Raw genomic sequence first — 22,576 nt, 5'->3', positions numbered from 1 at the left:
CCCATGAGCGGTAAGTCTTCAAGGCCTGACATCTGGAACTCAGAGACATAGAGGGGGAGGAGATGCCACTAGCCCTGTAACTGTAGTAACTATGGAGCAAAAAGATGCCCTCTTGGACCTGTTCCCACAAAGCAATGCAGCTCTGAATTCCTGCCTTCATAATCAAGCCAGAGAATAAAAGCTTTGAAAATGCATTTGCTGATTAAATTTCCAGGAGCAAATAAACCTGAGTAGATTTGAGAGCTAGTCACTGACATTCCGTGGGGTCTCCTCTCGCTCAGCCCCTTGCGGGATCGGGCCCAGAGCACACGGCACCTGTAAAAATGGGACCCCTGGAGAAATCCTGACTTGGGGCATCAGGCTTTTAGCTCTCCAAGCTCAGGTTTCTGTGTAACCTGAATAACCCACTAAGCACCTTGCTGCATGTCCTCCTGTGCCTGTTACAAAGTCATTCTCACAGCACAGCTAAGTTCACTGTAGTGGCACAGAAAAGCTTCAGATTTAAACAGCTTGCAGCCTTTACCCTTCACTTCACATTGTAAAGATAGTGAAACCTGCCAACGTACCCAATTCCTGCTAGAAGGGGAGCTGCTGACAGCAGAGGTTTTCACCCTAAAGGACAAGGACTCATTGGAGAGGTTTCATGGGCAGCAGGCAGTATCTGTTCAGATAGGGAGGCAAGTGTCTTTATGAAGCATGCCTGCACATTCCCTTGGGGGCCACTTGGCCATCAGGGAACCTCAGCTGCTTGGCTTCATGTGCACCAGCTTTAACCCCATCACGGCCAATGGCAAACTGCAGGAGGCCAAATCACAGGGGACGCAGTGATGCTACCTGATTGGTCAGCAGTGCCAGCCCGGCTGCAGGCTCTATTCCTGGAATCCGGGCTTGTCATCACTGTTCGAATGGTTCTGATTAGTGACATGGCTGCCTCGAGCGTAGCTGTGTGGTAACGATGATGCCATCACAGCTCTGATCTTGCTAAAGTAGAATAATAATATGGGGCCTGATTACTCCTTTGCAGCCCCTTTCCTGCATTACAAACCCAGGATGCAGGGCTGGGAAGGGAAGGGAGATTCCACAATGCTCCCTACATGGAAATTTCTCTTGGATCCTTCCAGTAGGGGAGGACCCTTCCATTCTCCGTGAGGAACAAGGGAGAAGGAGGAGGATTTTGGAGGGGAGTGTGGGAGTGTCACGGGGATGCTGGGAGTTTCTGCACAGTCACCAGACCGGTGTTTGCTAACCATTGCAAACAATGGAGCAACAGACACAGGAGCCTCATCTTAGATGGTCTGGCTGGCAGAGAGTAGTCTGAGGGCAAAGGTCAGCTCTACACCTTGACCCTGTAACACACTGAGCACAGAGCTCTATGGTGACAGGGCCTAGTCTCACACGGGGTTCAGCTTCCACAAGAAAGGAGCAAACAGATGGGAAGATGCTCTCAGAGACACAGGGAAACAAGGCTGGGTCGAAGCAGGAGTGTAGCCATGGGTGGGCCTGGGGGGCCAGAGCCCACCCACTGAGCATCCAAGCCCAATCCACCAGCTGGGACTCCCGACTCCAGTTTGGTGCCCAGATGTATCCCTCTCCTGCCGGTCCGGAGCACTGATTCCCTGGTCTCTTGCCCCAGATGGGGGTGTGCCTCATGGGGGTGGGTTTGGGCCAGTAGTGGATTAGCTACTGGTCCTGGGCCAAAGGTGTCACCCTGCTCCATTCCGCCCACCTGCCACTCCTGCAGTGAAGCGAGGTCCGGGTGCGAGGGTTTGCCCCTCTCCCCCCACCCAGCTGCTGGAGAACGGGTTGGGGCACTGGAATAGCGCTGAGTGTAGTAGTAGGGCAAGCCCAGCATCTCAGAATCGCTGGGTGGGGGAAGTGGAATAAGCCCCCACCCCCTGACCGCATGCACTTACCCCACTCCCCAGCAGGAGTGCCGGGTGCAAACCCCTTCGCCGTTGTCCCCATTTCCCCAGCTTGAGGGGGGGGGCTGCAGAAGGGATGGAGAGAGTACCTCAGTTTTCCTGGTTGAACCAGGGCCATACAAAATCCTAATCTTCCCCTGTAGGGGGGGATGGGGTTCCTGAAAGCTGGGCCCACCCAGTTTTCCTGTTCTAGCTACACCAGTGGTCCCAAGAGCCCCTTGGCTTCCCAAAAGAATGTAGGTTGGATCATTTCTGTTTCTGTATCTCCAGAGCAAAACCGGTCTAACTTAGCTTGTAGTGATATGTGAGCAGGGACGGATTAACTCTTCTGGGGGCCCAGGGCTATTAGAATTTGTGCCCCCCCCCCTAGGCTCCAGGGTGGGGACAAAGATGAGGGGTTCAGAGTGCGGGAGGGGGTTGCGGGTTGAGGCAGGAGGGTGGGTGCAGGAGAGGGTGAGGGCTCCAACTGTGCGTGTGGTCTCTGGGGGGGTCTGAGGATGACGTGCTTGGAGTGCAGGAAGGGGCTCAGGGCAGGGTGTTGGGGTGGGAATGTGGAGTCTGGGCAGGATTTAGGATTCAGGAGATGGGTGGTGTTTGGGGTGCGGTGCCAGGGCAGGAATAAGGGTGTGCAAGGGGGCTCAGGGCTGGGGCAGAGGTTTGGGGTGTGGGGTGCTTCCCTGGGGTAGATCCCGTTTGGTGCAGGGGTGCAGGTGGCTCCGTGCGGCCCTGCAGGCAAGTACAGCCCCCCATGAAAGCAGCTTCCTGACACTCGCAGTATCGCGGCTCTAGGCGCGGGGTATGGGATGGCAGCTCTCTGCGTTCATTCCCAGCTTCTGGCAAACAGAGGCTAGGGACACCACACCTTCCCTTCCTGGCTAATAGCCATTGATGGACCTATCATCCATGAATTAATCTAGTTCATTTTTGAACCCTGTTATAGTCTTGGCCTTCACAACATCCTCTGGCAAGGAATTGCTTTTATTTGTGTTAAACCTGCTGCCTATTAATTTCCTTTGGTGCCCCCTACTTCTTGTGTTATGAGAAGTAGTAAAAAACACTTCCTTCTTTACTTTCTCCACACCAGCCATGATTTGCTAGACCTCAATCATATTCCCCCTTAGTTGTCTCTATCAAGTGGAAAAGTTACAATTCCAAGTTACATTCTTTTGGAAAGCCAAGGAGCTCTTGGGACTCATTCTAGTTTCCATGTATCTCTGAGAGCATCTTCCCACCTGTTTACCGCTTTCTTGTGGAAGGAGACTTTGCTGAAACCTGTGTGAGCCTGGCACCAAACCATTTTGTTCCTCTCTGGGGCTAGTGGCTGGGGAGGGGGCAGCTGGCATCTCAGCATGTTGAGATTACCAGGAATTCAAAGAATTAAACTCCTGTGACATCATTAAACAGGAACGCAGAACAAATCCTTTTCCATATGGTAATGCTGAGTTATGCTTTCACCTGAATCTACTAAGGGACAAATCTATTGACCAGGTCACAGAACAATGGTTATAGTGGACAAGCAACTCCACATGAGCTCCCAGTGTGACGCATAATGGGCTAATGTGACCAATAGGGACATAGACCTGGAAAGGACCTGCTGGGTCAGTGTCAGGGTTCCCTCCCTACTCTGAACTCTCGAGTACAGATGTGGGGACCCGCATGAAAGACCGCCTAAACTTATTTCTACCAGCTTAGGTTAAAAAGTTCCCCCAGGCACAAATTCCCTTCCTTGTCCTTGGACGGTATTGCTGCCACCACCAAGTGATTTACATAAAAATTCATGGAAGGGTCAAAATATCCCCGAAACCCCTTCACCCTCTTTCCTGGGGAGGCTTGAGAATAAACGACCAACCAATTGCCTTTAATATAAGTACAGACCGGATCCTTTATCTTTAGGACACAAAAATCAATCAGGTTCTTAAAAGAAGAACATTATTATAAAGAAAAAAGTAAAAGAATTACACCTGCAAAATCAGGATGGAAGGTAACTTTACAGAGTAAGAAAAAGATTTAAAACACAGAGGACTCCCCTCTGGACTCAGCTGCACAGTTACAAAACAGGAATAAAACTCCCTCTTAGCATAGGGAAAATTCAGAAGCTAAAACAAAAGGTAATCTAACTCATTTCCTTGTCTCACTTACAATCTCTGTAATTATTAAATGGATAATTTCAGGTATATTTTTAGGAGATGTTGTCGTTGCTTGGTTTCTCTCTCCATCCGCAGAGGAAACAAACAAAGAGAGCAGAAGCAAAACCTCCCCCCCAGCCCAGATTTGAAAGTATCTTCTTTCCTTATTGGTCCTTTTGGTGAGGTGCCAACCAGGTTATTTGAGCTTCTTAACCCCTTACAGGTAAAGTGATTTAGTTCAGCTACCCGGGAGGGATTTTATGTAACCCTTATCTCTATGTTTATGACAGTCAGTGTGCCCGGTCCCCTTCTGTTGCAGATGACCCAGGCATATCATCCTGTGAATAAACCTGTGTAAGTAGGATCTGAGTGAGTTCTCCCCTGACAGGTATCTGGGAGGGGGAGAGACTTGAGGGGCAAACTTTACTTTCATGAACACACTTACTCTGCCTAGGTATCCATCAGATAGAGTGGTGATGCTCAAAGTGACCAACTTTGGTTAGTGTTGGGTTACAAATCACTGTAGTACTGAATGAATTGGGGGTGAAATGTTATCAATGTTACTGTTTTTATTATATGAATAAACGGGAGCAGAACAGTGCTTAACCTGTCCCAAATTAGGGGGGTCACCCTCAGCAGAAAGTGTCTAGTTAAACCAGGGGCTGGATTGCCAGTTTCCTGTGAGGGAAATAGGGGTGCGGACAGGTGTCCTAGCCAGGGTGTGTGGATTCTTCCTAAGGGTCCCAGGTTTAGTTTAACATGTTCCTACCCACTGTTCAAAGATAGAGCTAAATAGGGATCATTAGGAGCCTTTTGTTATTTTCAGTGGTCAAATGAGAACTGAAATCACTTGTGGTGGGACGGCATTTCTGCCTGGCCTGTTAAACATGAAAATCACTAAGAGCTGACAATCACTAAGACACTGACCTTCCAAGATCAAAGCAGAGATACTGGTGGCAGCAGAAGTGGGCTAACAGTCAGACAGTGGAGAGGAACTAAGTCTGGTGGGATGGCCAGACAGAGCAAGTCCTGAGATGGCAGAGCAAGCAAGGTGCCTTCTTCCCCAGGTGGGAGGTGAACTCACACATGCACCTCTCAACCCTGTGTCCTCACTGACCAAGGATGACCACAGTGAGCGTGGTGAGGTGAGGGAGCAGAGAGGGGCACAGTAAAGTAACTTTTCATTGTAGAACTCAAGCATATGAGGCAGAAAACACGGCCCCATGCATTCTGTCCTTCTCACACTTTTTTGTGTAAGAATCCTGCTTGTGACATTTTCCCTAATTAATATCGGATGACTTCCCTCCTTTAATTAAAAGTTACTTTCCTACACTTAGAGTTTGTGCTTGCAAGTGGAGAAGTATTTCCTTTCAGAGGCACCAAGGGGTGGGGTGTAATTTCCCCAGTTTTCTGGATGGGGGCACGAGCCGCTTCTCTGTTGTATTTCTGAATGATCCAACCTACATTCTTTTGGGAAGCCAAGGGGCTTTTGGGACCAGTGTTGTAGCTAGAACAGGAAAACTAGCTGGGCCCAGCTTTCAAGAGCCCCATCACCACCTACAGGGGCAGATTAGGGTTTTGTGTGGCCCTGGCTCAACCAGAAAAACTGAGGTTCCCTCTCCATCCCTTCTGCAACCCCCCTCCTGCTGGGGAAATGGGGTCAAGGGCGCAGGGGTTTGCACCCTTCTCTCCTACCGGGGAGTGGGGTCAGGGCACGAGGTCAGGGGGTGGGGTCTTATTCTACTTCCCCCACCCAGCGATTATGAGATGCTGGGCTTACCCTACTCCTACTGCCCAGTCCTATTCCAGTGCCCCGCTCCCATTCTCCGGCAGCCGGGTGGGGGGAGAGGGGCAATCCCCCGCACCCGGACCTCACTTCACAGCAGGAGAGGCAGGTGGGTGGAACGGAGCAGGGTGACAGCATTGGCCCAGGGCCTGTGGCTAATCCACTACTGGCCCAAACCCGCCCCCACAAGGCACATCCCCATCTGGGACAAGAGACCAGGGAATCAGTGCTCCGGACTGGCAGGAGAGGGATACAGCTGGGCACCAAACTGGAGTCGGGAGTCCCAGTTGGTGGATTGGGTTTGGTTGCTCAGTGGGTGGACCACGGCCCCCCCGGCCCACCCATGGCTACACCCCTGCTTCAACCCAGCCTTCATTCCCTGTGTCTCTGAGACCATCTTCCGCTCTGTTTGCTCCTTTCTTGTGGAAGTAGCTTTTGCTGAAACCCGTGTGAGCCTGCGCCCAGTCACCATAGAGCTCTGTGATCAGTGGGTTACAGGGTCAAGGTGTGAAGCTGACCTTTGCCCTCAGACTACGTTCTGCCAGACAGACCATCTAAGATGAGGCTCCTGTGTCTGTTGCTCCATTGTTTGCAATGGCTCCCAAACACTGGTCTGGTGACTGTGTGGAAACTCCCAGCATCCCCGTGACACTCCTACACTCCCCTCCAACATACTCCTCCTTCTCCCTTGTTCCTCACGGAGAATGGAAGGGTCCTCCCCTACTGGAAGGATCCAAGGGAAATTTCCATGTAGGGAGCATTGTGGAATCTCCCTCCCCTTCCCTGGGCTGCACCCTGGGTTTGTAATGCAGGAAAGGGGGGTGCCAGGGCGTAATCAGGCCCCATATTATTAATCTATTTTATTTTGTTTCAGCAAGATCACTGCTGTGATGGCATCATCGTTACCAGTCAGCCGCCCTCGAAGTAGCCATGTCTCTAAACAGAACCATTCAAACAGTGATGACAAGCCCGGATTCTAGGAATAGAGCCTTCAGCAGGTCTGGCGCTGCAGTCCAATTAAGTTGCATCACCCCACATCCCCTGTGATTTGGCCTCCTGCAGTTTGCCATTGGCCATGACGGGGGTTGAAGCTGGTGCACATAAAGCCAAGCAGCTGAGATTCCCTGATGGCCAAGTGGCCCCCAAGGGAATGTGCAAACATGCTTCATAAAGGCAGCTACCTCCCTATCTGAACAGATACTGCCTGCTGCCCGTGCTACTTCTGCGATGACTCCTTTTTCTTTAGGGTGAAAACCTGGTGTCAGCGGCTCCCCTTCTAGCAGGAATTGGGTACGTTGGCAGGTTTCACTATCTTTACAATGTGAAGTGAAGGGTAAAGGCTGAAAGCTGTTTAAATCTGAAGATGTTCTGTGCCACGGCAGCGAACGCAGCTGGGCTGTCAGAGTGACTCCGTAACAGGGGCAGGAGGACAGGCAGCAAGGTGCTCAGTGCATTATTCAAGTTACACAGAAACCGGAGCTTCGAGTGTTAAAAGCCTGATGCCCCAAGTCAGGATTTCTCAAGGCGTCCCATTTCTAGAGGTGCCGTGTGCTCTGCGCCCGATCCTGCCAGGGGCTGAGTGACAGAATGTCAGTGACTAACTCTCAAATCTACTCAGGTTTATTTGCTCCTGGAAATTTAATCAGCAAATGTATTTTCAAAGCTTTTATTCTCTGGCTTGATTGTGAAGTCAGGAATTCAGAACTGCATTGCTTTGTGGTAACAGGTCCAAGAGGGCATATTTTTGCCCTATTGTTACTATAGTTACAGGGCTACTGGCATCTGTTCCCCCTCTCTGGTCTCTGAGTGCCAGATGTCAGGCCCTGTAGCCTTCCCGCTCATGGGGTGGAATCCCTCCATTCTCCCACCCTTAGACTGGGCACTGGGCTACAGCCCACTCTTCTCCATGTTCTGTTTGCAATGGATTTGTCCTATTAACTCTTTGTTCAGTGGAGATTTTCTGTAAGTGTTTCTAACACTTACATTCAGAGTCATACACTCAATAAGTCTGCAAGGCTTGTGCAAGACTTTTCAAAAGTCATGAGAGACCAGAACTGCTGGTCTGTGTTCCAGCAAAGAGTTTAGCTGAGGTGCAGGAAAGAGGAATGGTATAGTAGTTGTATGTAATTGACCCGAGTCACCAATTACAGGAGCATGGCTGAAGTAACGAAAGCTTATGCTCTAATAAATTTGTTAGTCTATAAGGTGCCACACATACTCCTGTTCTTTTTGTACACTCAAGTGGATATTAGTGCAATACTAGTGTTTAAAGTACTGACCATTTATGATGACAGCTCCTCCCCTGCCCAGCTGAAATAACTGTCAGTGTTAGCTTGTAATTTTCCAAATAACTACAGACTGTTGCATGGGCAGAGGATGCAGGTCCCATGCGTATAAAGAGAAGCCTGTAGGATGATTGAAGTCTCTGCATTCCATCAACATTGGCCAGGCAAAGTACTTCAGCTTCTTTTGGAGGGTTTCTTGGGGGCCAGAGTATATCACTGGAAGAGTTTGGTAAGGGTGATTTGATAGAGCCTGGTTCTGATTGAATTTACACATGAAACTCTGGCATTAGGCCGTTGATATCACTGTTATTGAAATAAGGACCTGACCCTAAAAATTTATCCCATATGCTGGAAAGAGGCAGTTGCATAACCTGAACTGTCAGGAGCGCAGAAAAAAATAATTCATGTAATGAAGCAATAAAACACATTTAAAAATAGCATCAGTGCAGGACAGATAAATACAATGACCATTTTCACCATGCACTTGCCATGTATTTACACACATGGCATGATACAAAGGGCCACAATCAGAAGTGGAGGGCCAGAAAGGGTGTCTGTGTGAAGGGTATAACAGAGTTCAAAAGAGAACTACATACATTCATGGATGATGGATCACTTGGTGATGACCTGTTCTGTTCATTCCCTCTGGGGCACCTGTCCTAAACCACTGTTGAAGACAGGATACTGGGATAGATGGACCTTTTGTCTCACCCAGTATGGCCACTCTTATGTTTTTATGTTCTAAGGTCACAATGGTAAAATCACACAGTGCTCAAGTAGGCTGTGGAATTCACAGCCACAAGGTATCAATAGGGCCAAGAGCTTAGCAGGATTCAAAGAGGGACTGAGTAATCTGAAAATCCAATTACAGTAGAGGATTGTTTTAAAAATTTTTTGGAGAGGCTCTAAACCTTCCTGATTTACACCACAACATATATCTAAATAGTGGGTATCAGGAGGAAACTCTCTGGGAGCAGGTTATCTCATAGCTGCCTAATTAGGACTTCTTCCACCTTCCTGTGAAGCATCTGGACATTGCCACTGGTTACTGGGGTAGATAGACTACAAGTCTGATCCAGTCTGACTAATCAGAACCATGTAAATCCAACAGTATGTTTTTGCTTCAGCTTTGGGAGTCTGTAGGTTTGCACTGAGAGCAGAATGATTTCTTGCTAAATACCATATAATCTCCTCTTATTTTTCTTTTAGGAAGGACATTTCAGAACTCCTTGGACCTGCCCAGTACATTATGTCAGCTGTCAATGACACAAAATTAAAATCTGTAATATTCCTTCTCACCGGGCTACCGAGTCATGGAGCCACACATCTCTGGATTTCTGTCCCCATCTGCTTCATGTATGGTATTTCGATAGTAGGAAATGCAGTCATTCTGTTCATCGTAAAAACTAATCCAAGCCTCCATGAGCCCATGTACATTTTCCTTTCCATGTTGGCCATCACAGATCTTTGCATATCAATATCCACTGTGCCGACGATACTGGGCATATACTTGTTTAACTCTAGGGAGATCAGCCTTGATGACTGTTTAGCCCAGCTCTTCTTCATCCACTTGCTTCAGTGCATTGAATCCTGTTTGCTGTTGTTGATGGCCTTTGACCGCTTCATCGCGATCCATAACGCGCTGAGATATGCTTCCATCTTAACCCTGCCGAGAATCGCCAAGATGGGACTGGTGGCTCTTCTAAGAGCGATGGTCATAATACTTCCACTTCCCTTTCTCCTGAAACGGTTCCAATACTGTCGAGCCAATGTCCTCTCCCATTCCTACTGCCTGTACCGGGAGGTCATGAACATGGCTTGTTCGGATATCACAGTCAACATCGTCTATGGAGTGTTTACTAAATTCTTAACAATGGGGTTGGATTTGCTGCTCATCTTCCTTTCTTATGTGATGATTCTCAAAACACTGCTGAGCATCGCGTCCTACAAGGAGTGCCTGAGGGCCCTGAACACCTGCGTCTCCCACCTCTGCGCCCTCCTGTTCTTCTACATACCAGATATCAGCTTGACTGTGATACACAGCTTTGGGAAGGACTCTTATCCCTTACTTCAGATTCTCTTGGGCTACATCTCCCTGCTTCTCCCCCCGCTGATGAACCCAATTGTGTACAGCGTGAAAAGCAAACACCTTCGGGTGAAGATAATCAGGGTATTTATCAAGTGAAGGGTCAGTTCACTACCAGGGTCCAGTGACATGGGAGACGAAAAACATGGGCCACCTCTTCCCTACTGGACCCTTGCATCCGAGATGACATGAGTTACTGATATTCACTATAAAGAGAAGTTCAGACAGGGTCTAAGGCTGGTGAGGAAGGACAGGGCACTGGGGGAGGGAGACCAAGGCAGGCAGCAGCATTTACAGAGTGACTGTTTGTGGAGAGCCAGAGGATAGGTTGAATGTTGGACCATAAAGAGCTGTATTGGTTGCCGTTCTAACCTCACAATTCCTGTTGATAATCAATAAAGAGAAGGGATGTGGATGCTGTTTTCCATGGCCTGTCACTGTCCCTTCTCTGGCTACATATCTAAGGGCTATGAAAAAAGCTGCAGAGCTTTTCTGCTGTAGCAGGCCTGACCCTTTCTGAGTGCTCTGGGTGCAGCATGACCCATGGGTGCTGCACCAGCTGGAGACAGGGGCTATTCAAGGGGCACGGTCACTCAGTCTTCCCCTGCACACTCAGTCAGGTGCTAGTGACTGACTGGTGTCAGACACATGATTAACGCAGGAGTGCCAGTAATGGTCTGACACACAGGAGTCCTGGTAAGAGACTCAGGCCTAGGTTCCCTCCCCATCCGCTCCATTTGTGCTGCCCCAGCAATGCAAAACTGTCTTAACTATAAAGGGAAGGGTAACAACCCTCCTGTGTACAACAACCCTCCTGTGTACAAAATCCCTTCTGGCCAGAGACACTAAAATCCTTTTACCTGTAAAGGGTTAAGAAGCTCAGGTAACTTTGCTGACAACTGACCCAAAGGACCAATAAGGGGACAAGATACTTTCAAATATTGGGGGGAGGGGGGAAGGCTTTTGTTTGTGCTGTTTGTTTTGGGTGTGTTCGCTCTTAGGACTAAGAGGGACCAAACATCAATCCATGCTCTCCAAATCTTTCTGAACAAGTCTCTCATATTTCAAACTTGTAAGTAACAGCCAGACAAGGCGTGTTAGTTTTATCTTTGTTTTCTCAACTTGTGAATTTTTCCTTTGCTAGAGGGAGGTTTATCCCTGTTTTGCTGTAACTTTAAAACTAAGGCTAGAGGGGGTTCCTCTGGGCTCTTTGAATCTGATTACCCTGTAAAGTTATTTTCCATCCTGATTTTACAGAAATGATTTTTACCTTTTTCTTTAATTAAAATTCTTCTTCTAAGAACCTGATTTTAAGATCCAAGGGTTTGGGATCTGTGTTAACCAGGACTAATTGGTGAGGGTATACCCTCAAGCCTACCCAGAAAAAGGGGTGTAAGGACTTGGGGGGGGGATTAGTCTCAAATCTGCCCAGGAAAGGGGGGGGGGGGTTAGAGACTTGGGAAATATTAGGGGAAAGGCAGAGATCCAAGTGGTGGCTCTCCCCTAATACGCTTGGAACACGCCTGGTGGTGGCAGCTTACTGTTAACCTAAGCTGGTAAATAAGCTTAGGGGGCTTTCATGCGGGTCCCCACATCTGTGCCCTAGAGTTCAGAGTGGGGAAGGAACCCTGACAAAAACAGAGGAAACTGGCCCCAGCTCAGGCCCAGCTAGCTCCTATCCCAGCCCAGCCCATTCAGTGTAGGGTGCCCACCTTTTCCAAAGGCAAAATCGGGACACAGGCCGGGAGCCACGTCCACTCGGTGACCCCGCCCCTGCCCCCTTTCTGCCCCCTGGAGGCCCCACTCCCTGCTCCTCCTCTTCCACTGAGGCTGCACCCCCTCTCCGGGCCAGAAGCCAGAGACGGGTTATGGAAAGAGCTGATCAGGGAGCCAGAGCCTCTGTGAGGAGCTCCAAATCCTCCAGCTGCCCTGGGCAAGGGACTGGGGGGACAAGAGAATGCCCCAGCCTATGTCCCTGCCCCTTGAGACACATCCCCTGAGAAGGTGGAGAGTCTGGGAATCCTCACAGCAGCCTGGGCTCCCGGGGTAGCTGTAACCGTGCTTTGGTGGGTCACAACTGAAAATATCAAATTCAGGACAAACTGCTGAGAAAAAGGGCAGAGGCAGGGGCAGGGGCAGGGTCACCGAGGGGACCAGGCTCCCAGCCTGTGTCCCGCTTTTGCCTTTGGAAAAGCTGGGCACCCTACACTGAATGGGCTGGGCTGGGATAGGAGCTAGCTGGGCCTGAGCTGGGGCCAGTTTCCTCTGTTTCACATTGCTGGGGCAGCACAAATGGAGCGCACGGGGAGGGAACCTCGGCCTGAGTCTCTTACCAGGACTCCTGTGTGTCAGACCATTACTCACACATGCAGCTCTGCCCTGCCTCAGTGGGGAGTGGACTGAGCAGGTGTGGTGTGCACAAAGCCATTAACTGAGGGGTTGCCTGAATAATTTCTCCTGACGCTCCTGCGTTAATCATGTCCCTGACACCACTCAGTCACTAGCACCTGACTGAGTGTGCAGGGGGAAACTGAGTGACCATGCCCCTTGAATAACCCCTGTCCGCAGCTGGTGCAGTACCCAAGGGTCATGCTGCACCCAGAACACTCACAAAGGGGCAGGACTGTGACAGCAGAACAGCTCTGCAACTTTTTTCATAGCCCTTGAATGTTTAGCCAGAGATGGGACAGTGACAGGCCAGGTGTAATGGGAAACAGCATCCATACCCCTCTCTTTATTGATTATCGATAGGAATTGTGAGTTCGGAGAGGCTACTAATACGGCTCTTTATGAGCCAACATCCAGCAATCCCCTGGGTCTCCACAAACACAGTCAGTTTGTAAATGCTGCTGCCTGCCTTGTTCTCCCTCCCCCAGTGCCCTGTCCTCCCTCACCATCCCTGTCCTCCCTCATCAGCCTTAGACCCCATCTGAACCTGTCTACAAGTGGAGATCAGTAACTCATGTCATCTTGGATGTAAGGGTCCAGGATGGAATAGGTGGCCCCTAATTTTTGTCTCCCATGTCACTGGAGCCAGTTGGTGAACTGACCCTTCACTTGAGAAACACCCTGATTATCCTCACATGAAGGTGTTTGCTTTTCACACTGTACACAATTGGGTTCATCAGCGGTGGGAGAAGCAGCGAGATGTAGCGCAGGAGAAACTGAAGTAAGGGATAAGAGCCCTTCCCGAATCTGTGTATCACAGACAAGGTGATCTCTGATGTGTAGAAGAGCAGGACGACGCAGGGGTGGGAGACGCAGGTGTTCAGGACCCTCAGGCATTTCGCGGGGATGTGATGCTCAGCACTGTTTTGAGGATCATCACGTAAGATAGGAAGATGAGCAGCGAGTCTAGCCCCATTGTTAAGAGTTTAGTAAACAATCCATAGATGCTGTTGACTGTGATATCCGAACAAGCCATCTTCATGACCTCCTGGTGCAGGCAGTAGGAATGGGAAAGAACATTGGCTTGACAGTATTGGAACCGTTTCAGGAGAAAGGGAAGTGGAAGTATTATGGCCATCACTCTTAGCACAGCCACCACTCCCATTGTGGCTATTCCCGGTGGGGTTAAGATGGAAGCATATCTCAGCGGGTTATGGATCGCGATGAAGCGGTCAAAGGCCATCAACAACAGCACAGAGGATTCAATGCATTGAAGCAAGTGGATGAAGAACAGCTGGGCTAAACAGGCATCAAGGCTGATCTGCCTAGAGTTAAGCAAGTAAATGCCCAGTATCGTCGGTATTGTGGTTATCGACATTGCAAGGTCTGTGATGACCAACATGGAAAGGAAAATGTACCTAGGTTCATGGAGGCTTGGATCTGTTTTTACAATGAACAGAATGATTGAATTTCCTACTATCGAAATAACATAAATGAAGCAGAATGGGATAGAAATCCAGAGATGTGCATCTTCGTGACCCGGTAGCCTGGTGAGAAGGAACACTGCAGAGTTGAATTTGGTGTCATTGACATCTGACATGATGTACTGGGCAGGTCTGAGGAATTCTGAAATGTCCTTCCTAAAAGAAAAGTAAGAGGTGATTGGATGATATTTAGCAAGAAATCATTCTGCTTTCATTGCAGCTCTACAGACTGCCAGAGCTCAAAATAAGCAAAAACATACTGTTGCATTTACATGGTTCTGATTAGTCAGACTGGATCAGACTTGCAGTCCATCTACCCCAATAACCAGTGTCCATGTCTAGATGATTCGGAGGAGGTGGAAGAAGCCCTGAAATAGGCTGCTATGAGTTTCCTGCTGACACCCACTATTTAGACATATTTTGTGGTGTAAATTAGAAAGGTTTAGAACCCCTTCCAAACTTTTTTAAAACAATCCTCTCTCATGTATTTGGATTTTCTTGTTACTCAGTCCCTCTTTGAATCCTGCTAAACTCTTGGCACCATTGATATCTTGTGGCTGTGAATTCCACAGCCTACTTGAGCACTGTATGATTTTACCATTGTGACCTTAGAACATAAAAACATAGGGACAGTCATAGTGGGTGAGACGAAAGGTCCATCTAGCCCAGTATCTTGTCTTCAACAGTGGCTTATGGCAAGTACCCCAGAGGGAATAAACAGAACAGGGAATCATCAAGTGATCCATCGTCCATGAATTTACGTAGTTCTCTTTTGAACTCTGTTATACCCTTCACACAGACACCCTTTCTGGCCCTTTACTTCTGAGTGTGGCCCTTTGTATCATGCCATGTGTGTAAATACATGCCAAGTACATGGTGAAAACGGTCATTGTATTTATCTGTCCTGCACTGAAGCTATTTATAAATGCATGTTATTGCTTTATTTTATATCCTTTTTTTATTTTCTCCACTACTGAGAGTCCAAATTGTGCTTCTGACTATTTGCAACACAAGGGATACATTGTTAGGTCAAGTTCTAAATTCAATAACAGTGATATCTACAGCCACACGCCAGAGTTTCATATGTCAATTCAATCAGAACCGGGCTCTATTAACTCTCCCTTACTCTGCCCCCAAGAATCAATCCAAGAGAAGCTGAAGCGCTTTGCCTGGCCAATGTTGACTGAATCCAGAGAGTTCAATCATCCTACAGGCTTCTCTTCATCCTCACAGGACCTGCATCCTCTCCCCATGCAAGGGTCAGTAGTTATCTGGCAAGTTACAAGCTAACATGGATGGTTACTGAAGCAGGGTTGGCATCAAACATGGGTGAATAGTGCAATCACTGGTATTTCACTAATGTCCTGTTGAGTAAGTGCAAGTTATTTTAGCCATTCTCATGGAAGAGATGATGGGTGTAAATTACATACAAACACTATTACACTCCCCTTTGCTGCACCTTTGCTCTATTCTGCTGAAAAACAAACGAGTGGTTCTGTTCCATCGTGACTTTGAAATTGCTTTTGCTGATTCAATTTCCAGTAGCAAATAAACCTGAGGCGATTTGGATACTAGTCTCTGATATTTCATGGGGTCTTGTCTAACTCAGCCTCTGGCAGGATCGGGGCCAGAGAACATGGCACCTCTAGAAAAGGAAACCCTGGGGAAATCCTGATTTGGGGCATCAGGGGATGGGTGGTGATGCTGCCCAGCTGTACTTCAGCACCAGTACTGAGCAGGATCTAGTCCTGGAATCCGGGTTGTTCGTGTGGTGTCGATTAGTCACATGGCTCCCTCAGGAACACTGAGTGGTAATGATGATGCTGTCACAGCTGTATTCTTGCTGAAATGAATAATAATAACAATAATAATTAATAACAACAAACCAAGGGTTCAGGCCAAGGAAGGGAGAGCCCACAATGCTCCCTACATGGAAATTACCCTTGGATTGTTATTGCTCTGGGAGGTTGTGGAATCTCCATCACTGCCGCATCAGCAGGTAAATAAACTGGCCCGGCCTGCCAGGGTGCTTCCCCTGGCGAGCCGTGTGCTGAACGTTGCCGACCCCTGGTCTAGATAATACTTAGTCCTGCCATGAGCTCAGCAGTCGAGACTAGATGACCTCTTGAGGTCCCTTCCAGTGCTACAATTTTCCCTGAGTAATAACAGGGGGACCCAGGATCCAGGGATCCCCAAAGTTATGCACAGATCTCAGTGATCCTCTGATAGCTCGGCCCAGCCACCCACAATCTCTGTGCCTCCACAACTGCTCTAGGACCCTCTCTCATCCGAGATGTGCTACCAGGGCCTGTCACAGCAGCCACTGCCTGCATTATCTGCTGAAGGGGGCGTTGTACATGGTGGAGGAAGCTGCACAGAGATGGGAGGGCTGGTTAGAGTAGCGGATGGGCACAATACCCCAGCCATAGACTGGTCAGGAGATTTGACCATTCCCTGAGTGCAGCCATAGATTCCGTCAGTGCAAACTTCATTTATATTATGAGGATGAGGCAGATGAAAAGTCTCCAATTTCTCTTGAGGATCCAGGCAGCTGCAGCCAAGCACTATCATGGCAGCTGAGCTTTCAGAGAAAAATGATCCTTTTTTCTATGAAATCTCAGCCTAAAAATGGGTGAAAGGAAAATTTTTAGTTTTGATCAAAACATTGTGTGTGTGCGTGTGTGTGTGTGTTGCGGGGACAGGGAGGGGGGGTTCTGTCTTCCAGCCCAGCTCTAGCACAACCCATGAGCCTCTGTGACTCCTGCTACAGGACCACACCACTAGATGGCAGCACTTGCCTCTCATCAGCCTCCCACACTCAGCACCCCCTGGGCATCTGCTAGGGTAGCTATGCCAGCTCTATAACAGAGGGATCCCCAGGAAAAGACTTATCTGCAGCAGCCCATCTATCAGTGGACAAATTTAAGAACATAAGAAAATCCATATTGGGTCACACCAATGCTCCCTCTAGCCCAGTGTCCTGTCTTCTGACAGGGGACGGTGCAGATGCTTCAGAATGAAAAAACAAAATGGGGCAATTTGAGTCATTGACCCCTTTCATCTGCGTCCATCTTCTGGCAGTCAGAGGTTTAGAGACACCCAGAGCATGGGGTTGTGTCCCTGAGCATCTTGGCTAACAGCTATTGATGGACCTATTTTCCATGAACTTATCTAATTCTTTTTCGTATAGTTATACTTTTGGCCTTCCACTGGGTGACTGTACATTGTGTGAAAAAATACTTTCTTTTGTTTGTTTTAAACCTGCTGCCTAGTAACTTCATTGGGTGACCCTTGGGTCATGTGAAGTAGTAAATAACACTTCCTTATTCACTATCTCTACACCAGTCATGATTCTATAGACTTCTGCCATATCCCCCCTTAACCATCTCTTTTCCAAGATGAGCAGCCCCAGTCTTTTTAATCTCTCTTCATATGAAAACTGTTCCATACCCCTAAACATTTTTGTTGCTGTCATAAATATAAAGGGAAGGGTAATCACCTTTCTGTATACAATACTATAAAATCCCTCCTGGCCAGAGGCACAAAATCCTTTTATCTGTAAAGGGTTAAGAAGCTCAGGTAATCTAGCTGGCACCTGACCAAAAGGACCAATAAGGGGACAAGATACTTTCAAATCTGGGGAGGGGGAAAAGGCTTTGTCTGTCTGTTCTGTGTGCTTGTCGGAGACAGATCAAGGAGGCAAGCAATTCAAATCCATTAGAATTAGTAAGTAATAATAAGGAAATGCATTAGCTTACTTTTATTTTGGCTTGTGATTTTCCTTGTCTAGAGGGAGGTTTATCCCTGGATTTGTAACTTTAAGGTTTTGCCTAGAGGGGAGATCCTCTATGTTCTTGAGTCTTTTGTTATTCTGTAAAGTACTTACCATCCCGATTTTAGAGAGGTAATTCTTTTACCTTTTCTTTAATTAAAATTCCTCTTTGAAGGACCTGATTGTTTTTCATCGTTTTAAGATCCAAGGGTTTGAGTCTGTGTTCACCTGTACCAATTGGTGAGGATATTATTCTCAAGCCTCCCCAGGAAAGGGGGTATAGGGGCTTGGGGGATTATTCTCAAGCCTGCCCAGGAAAAGGGGTGTAAGGATTTGGGGGGATATTTTGGGAAGGTAGGGCTCTAAGTGGTCCTCCCTAAATGTTTGTTTAAATCACATGGTGTTGGCCGCGTTACTTAATCCAAGGAATAGGGGAGTTTTTAATCTAAAATGGTAGAAATAATCTTAGGGGGTCTTTCATGCGGGTTCCCACATCTGTACCCTAAAGTTCATAGTGGGGAGGGAACCCTGACAGTTGCCATTCTCTGTACTTTTTCCAATTTATAGAATCATAGAAGCATAGAAGATTAGAGTTGGAAGAGACTTCAGGAGGTCATCTAGTCCAACCCCCTGCTCAAAGCAGGACCAACAGAAACTAAATAATCCGAGCCAGAGCTTGGTCAAGACAGGTCTTAAAAATCTCTAAGGATGGATATTCCACGACTTCCCTAGGTAACCTATACCTTCTCTGTATTTTTCCAATACAAATATTTATATTTTTGAGATGCAGCAACCAGAACTGCACACAGTATTCCAGATATTTTCTGTTTTATTATCTATCCCTTCCTAATGGTTTCCAATATTCTATTAGCTTTTTGATTGCCACTGTATATTGACAGGATATTTTCAGAGAACTATCCACAATGACTCCATGATGACTTTCTTGAATTTTAACAGCTAATTTTGATCCCATCATTTTGTATGTATTGTTGAGGTTATGTGCATTACTTTGCATTTCTCAGCACTATAAAATCCCAAGAGGAGTCACTGCTGGCCCTAACTAAAGTGGAGCACCCAAACAACAAAGGCACTGAGGGTTAGTTAGTCGACTGGACTGGTCATGCAGTTGGTCAGTGGAAGAGACACTGTTTCCCTTTTCACTGGCTTACAGAGCCTCCTGTTGTAAGGAACAGGGTTATGCCACAGATAGCCGGACTTAACAGTGACGGGCTCGCAGAGTCAGTGGTATGTGAGGCACAGCTCAGACAGTCTCTCCTTATGTTCAGTCATGAGACATGCACAAGCCAGGTAAGAAAGGCCATGCAAATTCTCAATAGAAAGGGGTGTGAGCCAAGCCCAGTTCTGAATACCTACTTTCTCTATTGGACCCATACAACCCCCTTCCCCCAGGTCCAGCTACCCCCAAACTTGGTGATGTTGGAAATTTGGATGCAGGCTGGGAGGTCTATCTCCAGCGCTACGAGCAGCTGTCATTGCTCATGGAGCAGTTGGGGGTCAGGATCAAACCAAGAGGCAGCCCAGCAAGTCGCTGCTTGTCCTGGCAATGATCTCCAGATCCTTTGCTCTCTGAAAGCACTTCCTGATTCCCCCTCCCCCAATTACTGCTAAGGTGCAGAAGGGGCCCAGAACTCCCTCGTCAAAGGCTGCTGTGCTTATGACAGGTCTCATCACTAAGGGGTGTTGGGAAGAGTTCAGGTTCTCCACCCAGTGCCTGAAATCATCCTTATGTGGCACACAGAGCTGAAACCTATTTAGAGCACATAGCTATGGCCCCAATCATTATAGCATCTTAGTGCCTCGCAATCTGGAACATATTTATCAGTGCATCACCCTGTGTGGTAGGGCCATGATAATAACACCTCTGAGCAGATCCCAAGGCCAGAAGGCACCATTGTGATAACCTAGTCTGACCCCCTGCATCACACAGGCCAGAGACCTGCCCTGCAATAATTCCTAGAGCAGAGCTGTTAGAAAAACATCCTGCCTTGATTTAACAATTGTCAGTGATGGAGAATCTACCATGGCCCTTGGTAAATTGTTCCCATGGGTCATTACCCTCATTGTTAAAAAAAATTACACCTTAGTTCCAGTATGAATGTGTCCAGCTTCAGCTTCTAACCATTGGATCCCATTATAACTTTCTCTGATAGATTGAAGGACCCATTGTTAAACTTTTGTTCCCCAGGCAGGTACTTACAAACTGTGACCAGGTCGCCCTTAACCTTCTTCTCTTCGATAAACTAAAGAGTCTATCACTCTGAGGCAGCTTTTTCTAATCCTTTAATTTTTCCCGTGGCTCTTTTCTGAACCCCTCTCCAGTGTATCAACATCCTTCTTGAACTGTAGACACCAGAACTGGACACAGGACCCCAGCAGTGCTCGCATCAGTGCCAAATACAGAGGTAAATTAACCTCTCTGCTCCTACTCGAGACTAGCTTTTCCAGCCGTAGTGTTGCACTGGGAGCTCATGTTCAGCTGATTATCCACTATGGCCCCCAAGTCTTTTTCAGTCACTGCTTCCCAGCATTGGGTCCCTCATCCAGTAAGGATAGCTAGCAACCCTTCTCCTAGATGTACACCTTTACATTGATGTGTATGAAAGCACATGTGGCTAAGGAACAGAAGGACTAAATGGGTTCCCAAGGTCACAGAAGAAGTCTGTGGAAGAGCCTGGAACTGAAGCAAGTTCTTCTGTATCCCAGGCCAGCACTTTAACTGCTTAAGCATCCTTCCTCTCTGGGGCTAGCGGCTGGGGAGCACGCAGCTGGCAGCTCAGCATGCTGAGATTACCAGAAACTCAGGGAATTACACTCCCGTGACATCACTACACAGGAACCCAAGAACAATTCCTTTTTAAGACAATAACACTGAGTTATGCTTTCTCCTGAAGCTGTTGAGGGACAAATTCATCAGCCAGAGCCTAAAGTGGGGTCATAGTGAACAAGCAACTTCACCTGAGCTCCGAGTTTGATGCAAAATGGGTGAATGTGACCGATAGGGACATAGGCCTGGAGAGGACCTCCTGGGTCAATGAGCCCAGTCCCCTGCCATGGAAGGTAATCCCAGCATATTGCCTGCTGCATAAACCTGTCAAACTCCATTGGCCACTGTCAGAGGACAGGATACTGGGCTAGATGGAACATTGGTCAGATCCAGTGTGGACATTCTTATATTCTTATGTTCTTAATTGTCCCACTCTTCGAGCTGGGAACAACACTAAATGTATGCTAAACGCTTATCACTAACCAGGTCTGACTGGACACCTCAGTTTCTTCCTTTCGGGAGCTTGTGACCAGAGCTATACAGTCACATCCAGCCTCCCTAAAGTAAGTAGCTATATTACCAAACACCACAAAGTATTAGAGAAAATGATTTTGAAATAACAGGCAGCTGTCAAGATCTACACTCATCTATCTCACGTATTACTACAAGCTAAGTTAGACAGGCTTTGCTCTGGAGATAGAGAAACAGAAGTGATCCAACTCTTTTAGGTGGACAGGCAATGACAGAAATCAGAATATCAGGGATGGAAGGAACCTCAGGAGGTCATCGAGTCCAACCCCCTGCTCAAAGCAGGACCAATCCCCAAATCAATCATCCCAGCCAGGGATTTGTCAAGCCTGACCTTAAAAACCTCTAAGGAAGGAGATTCCACCACCTCTCTAGGTAACCCATTCCAGTGCTTCACCACCCTCCTAGTGAAAAAGTTTTTCCTAATATCCAACCTAAACTTCCCCCACTGCAACTTGAGACCATTACTCCTTCTTCTGTCATCTGGTACCACTGCGTACAGTCTAGATCCATCCTCTTTGGAACCCCCTTTCAGGTAGTTGAAAGCAGCTATCAAATCCCCTCTCATTCTTCTCTTCTGCAGACTAAACCATCCCAGTTCCCTCAGCCTCTCCTCATAAGTCATGTGCTCCAGCTGCCTAACCATTTTTGTTGCCCTTTGCTGGACTCTTTCCAATTTTTCTACATCCTTCTTGTAGTGTGGGGCCTAAAACTGGACACAGTACTGCAGATGAGGCTACCCATCCCTTACATAGCCCCCCATGTGCTGGGGAAATGGGATCAAGGGCACAGGGGTTTGCACACACACACACCCCCAGCGCACCTTACCCCACTTCCTCCTTCCGGCGCACCTGTTTGGAAGTAGAGTCAGGGCACGGGGGCTTGTCCTACTTTCCCCACCTAACGCTCCTGTCGGGGAATGGGGTCAAGGCATGTGGTCAGGAGGTGGGGGCTTATCCCGCTTCCCCAACCCAGGAATTCTGCCGGGGAGCATGTTTGAGATGCTGGGCTTGCCCCGCTCCCACTGCCCAGCACTATTCCAGCACCCTGACCCGTAACTTGGCAGGTGCATGTGGGAGGAGGTAATTGCCCACACCTGGACCTCACTGTCCTGCAGCAGTGCCAGGAGGGTGGAGCATATCAGGGTGAGCCGGTTGGTCCAGGACCTGTGGCTAATCCACTACTGAGCCAAACCCGACCCCACGAGGCACACTCCCATCTGGGGTGAGAGACCAGGGATCGGACCAGCAGGAAAGGGACACAGCTGGACACTGAGCTGGAGTTGGGAGCTCCAGCTGGTGGATTGGGGGGCTTTGCCCCAATTTAGGTGCCCCAGGATGCTAAGTGCTGGCCCTGGCCCACCCAGTCCCACCCATGGCTACACCCCTGCTCCAACCCAGCCTAGTTTCCCTGT

General features: G+C 48.2%; 1 protein-coding gene and 1 pseudogene across 1 annotated transcript; one reads left to right on the top strand and one right to left on the bottom strand.

Moving 5' to 3' along the window:
• The first annotated feature begins 9,368 nt into the window (after nt 1-9,368).
• On the top strand, nt 9,369-10,304 carry LOC135895565 (olfactory receptor 51G2-like). The gene has a single exon (XM_065423682.1). It carries the CDS (start codon nt 9,369-9,371, stop codon nt 10,302-10,304), a length of 936 nt encoding a protein of 311 aa, XP_065279754.1.
• Nucleotides 10,305-13,258: 2,954 nt separating this feature from the next.
• Nucleotides 13,259-14,193, bottom strand: LOC135895363 (olfactory receptor 51G2-like; annotated as a pseudogene).
• Between the last annotated feature and the right edge of the window lie 8,383 nt (nt 14,194-22,576).

The sequence above is a fragment of the Emys orbicularis genome, chromosome 1, assembly GCF_028017835.1.
Source record: "Emys orbicularis isolate rEmyOrb1 chromosome 1, rEmyOrb1.hap1, whole genome shotgun sequence".
NCBI classification, from domain to species: domain Eukaryota; kingdom Metazoa; phylum Chordata; order Testudines; family Emydidae; genus Emys; species Emys orbicularis.
This window is presented reverse-complemented; position numbering and strand designations above follow the sequence as displayed.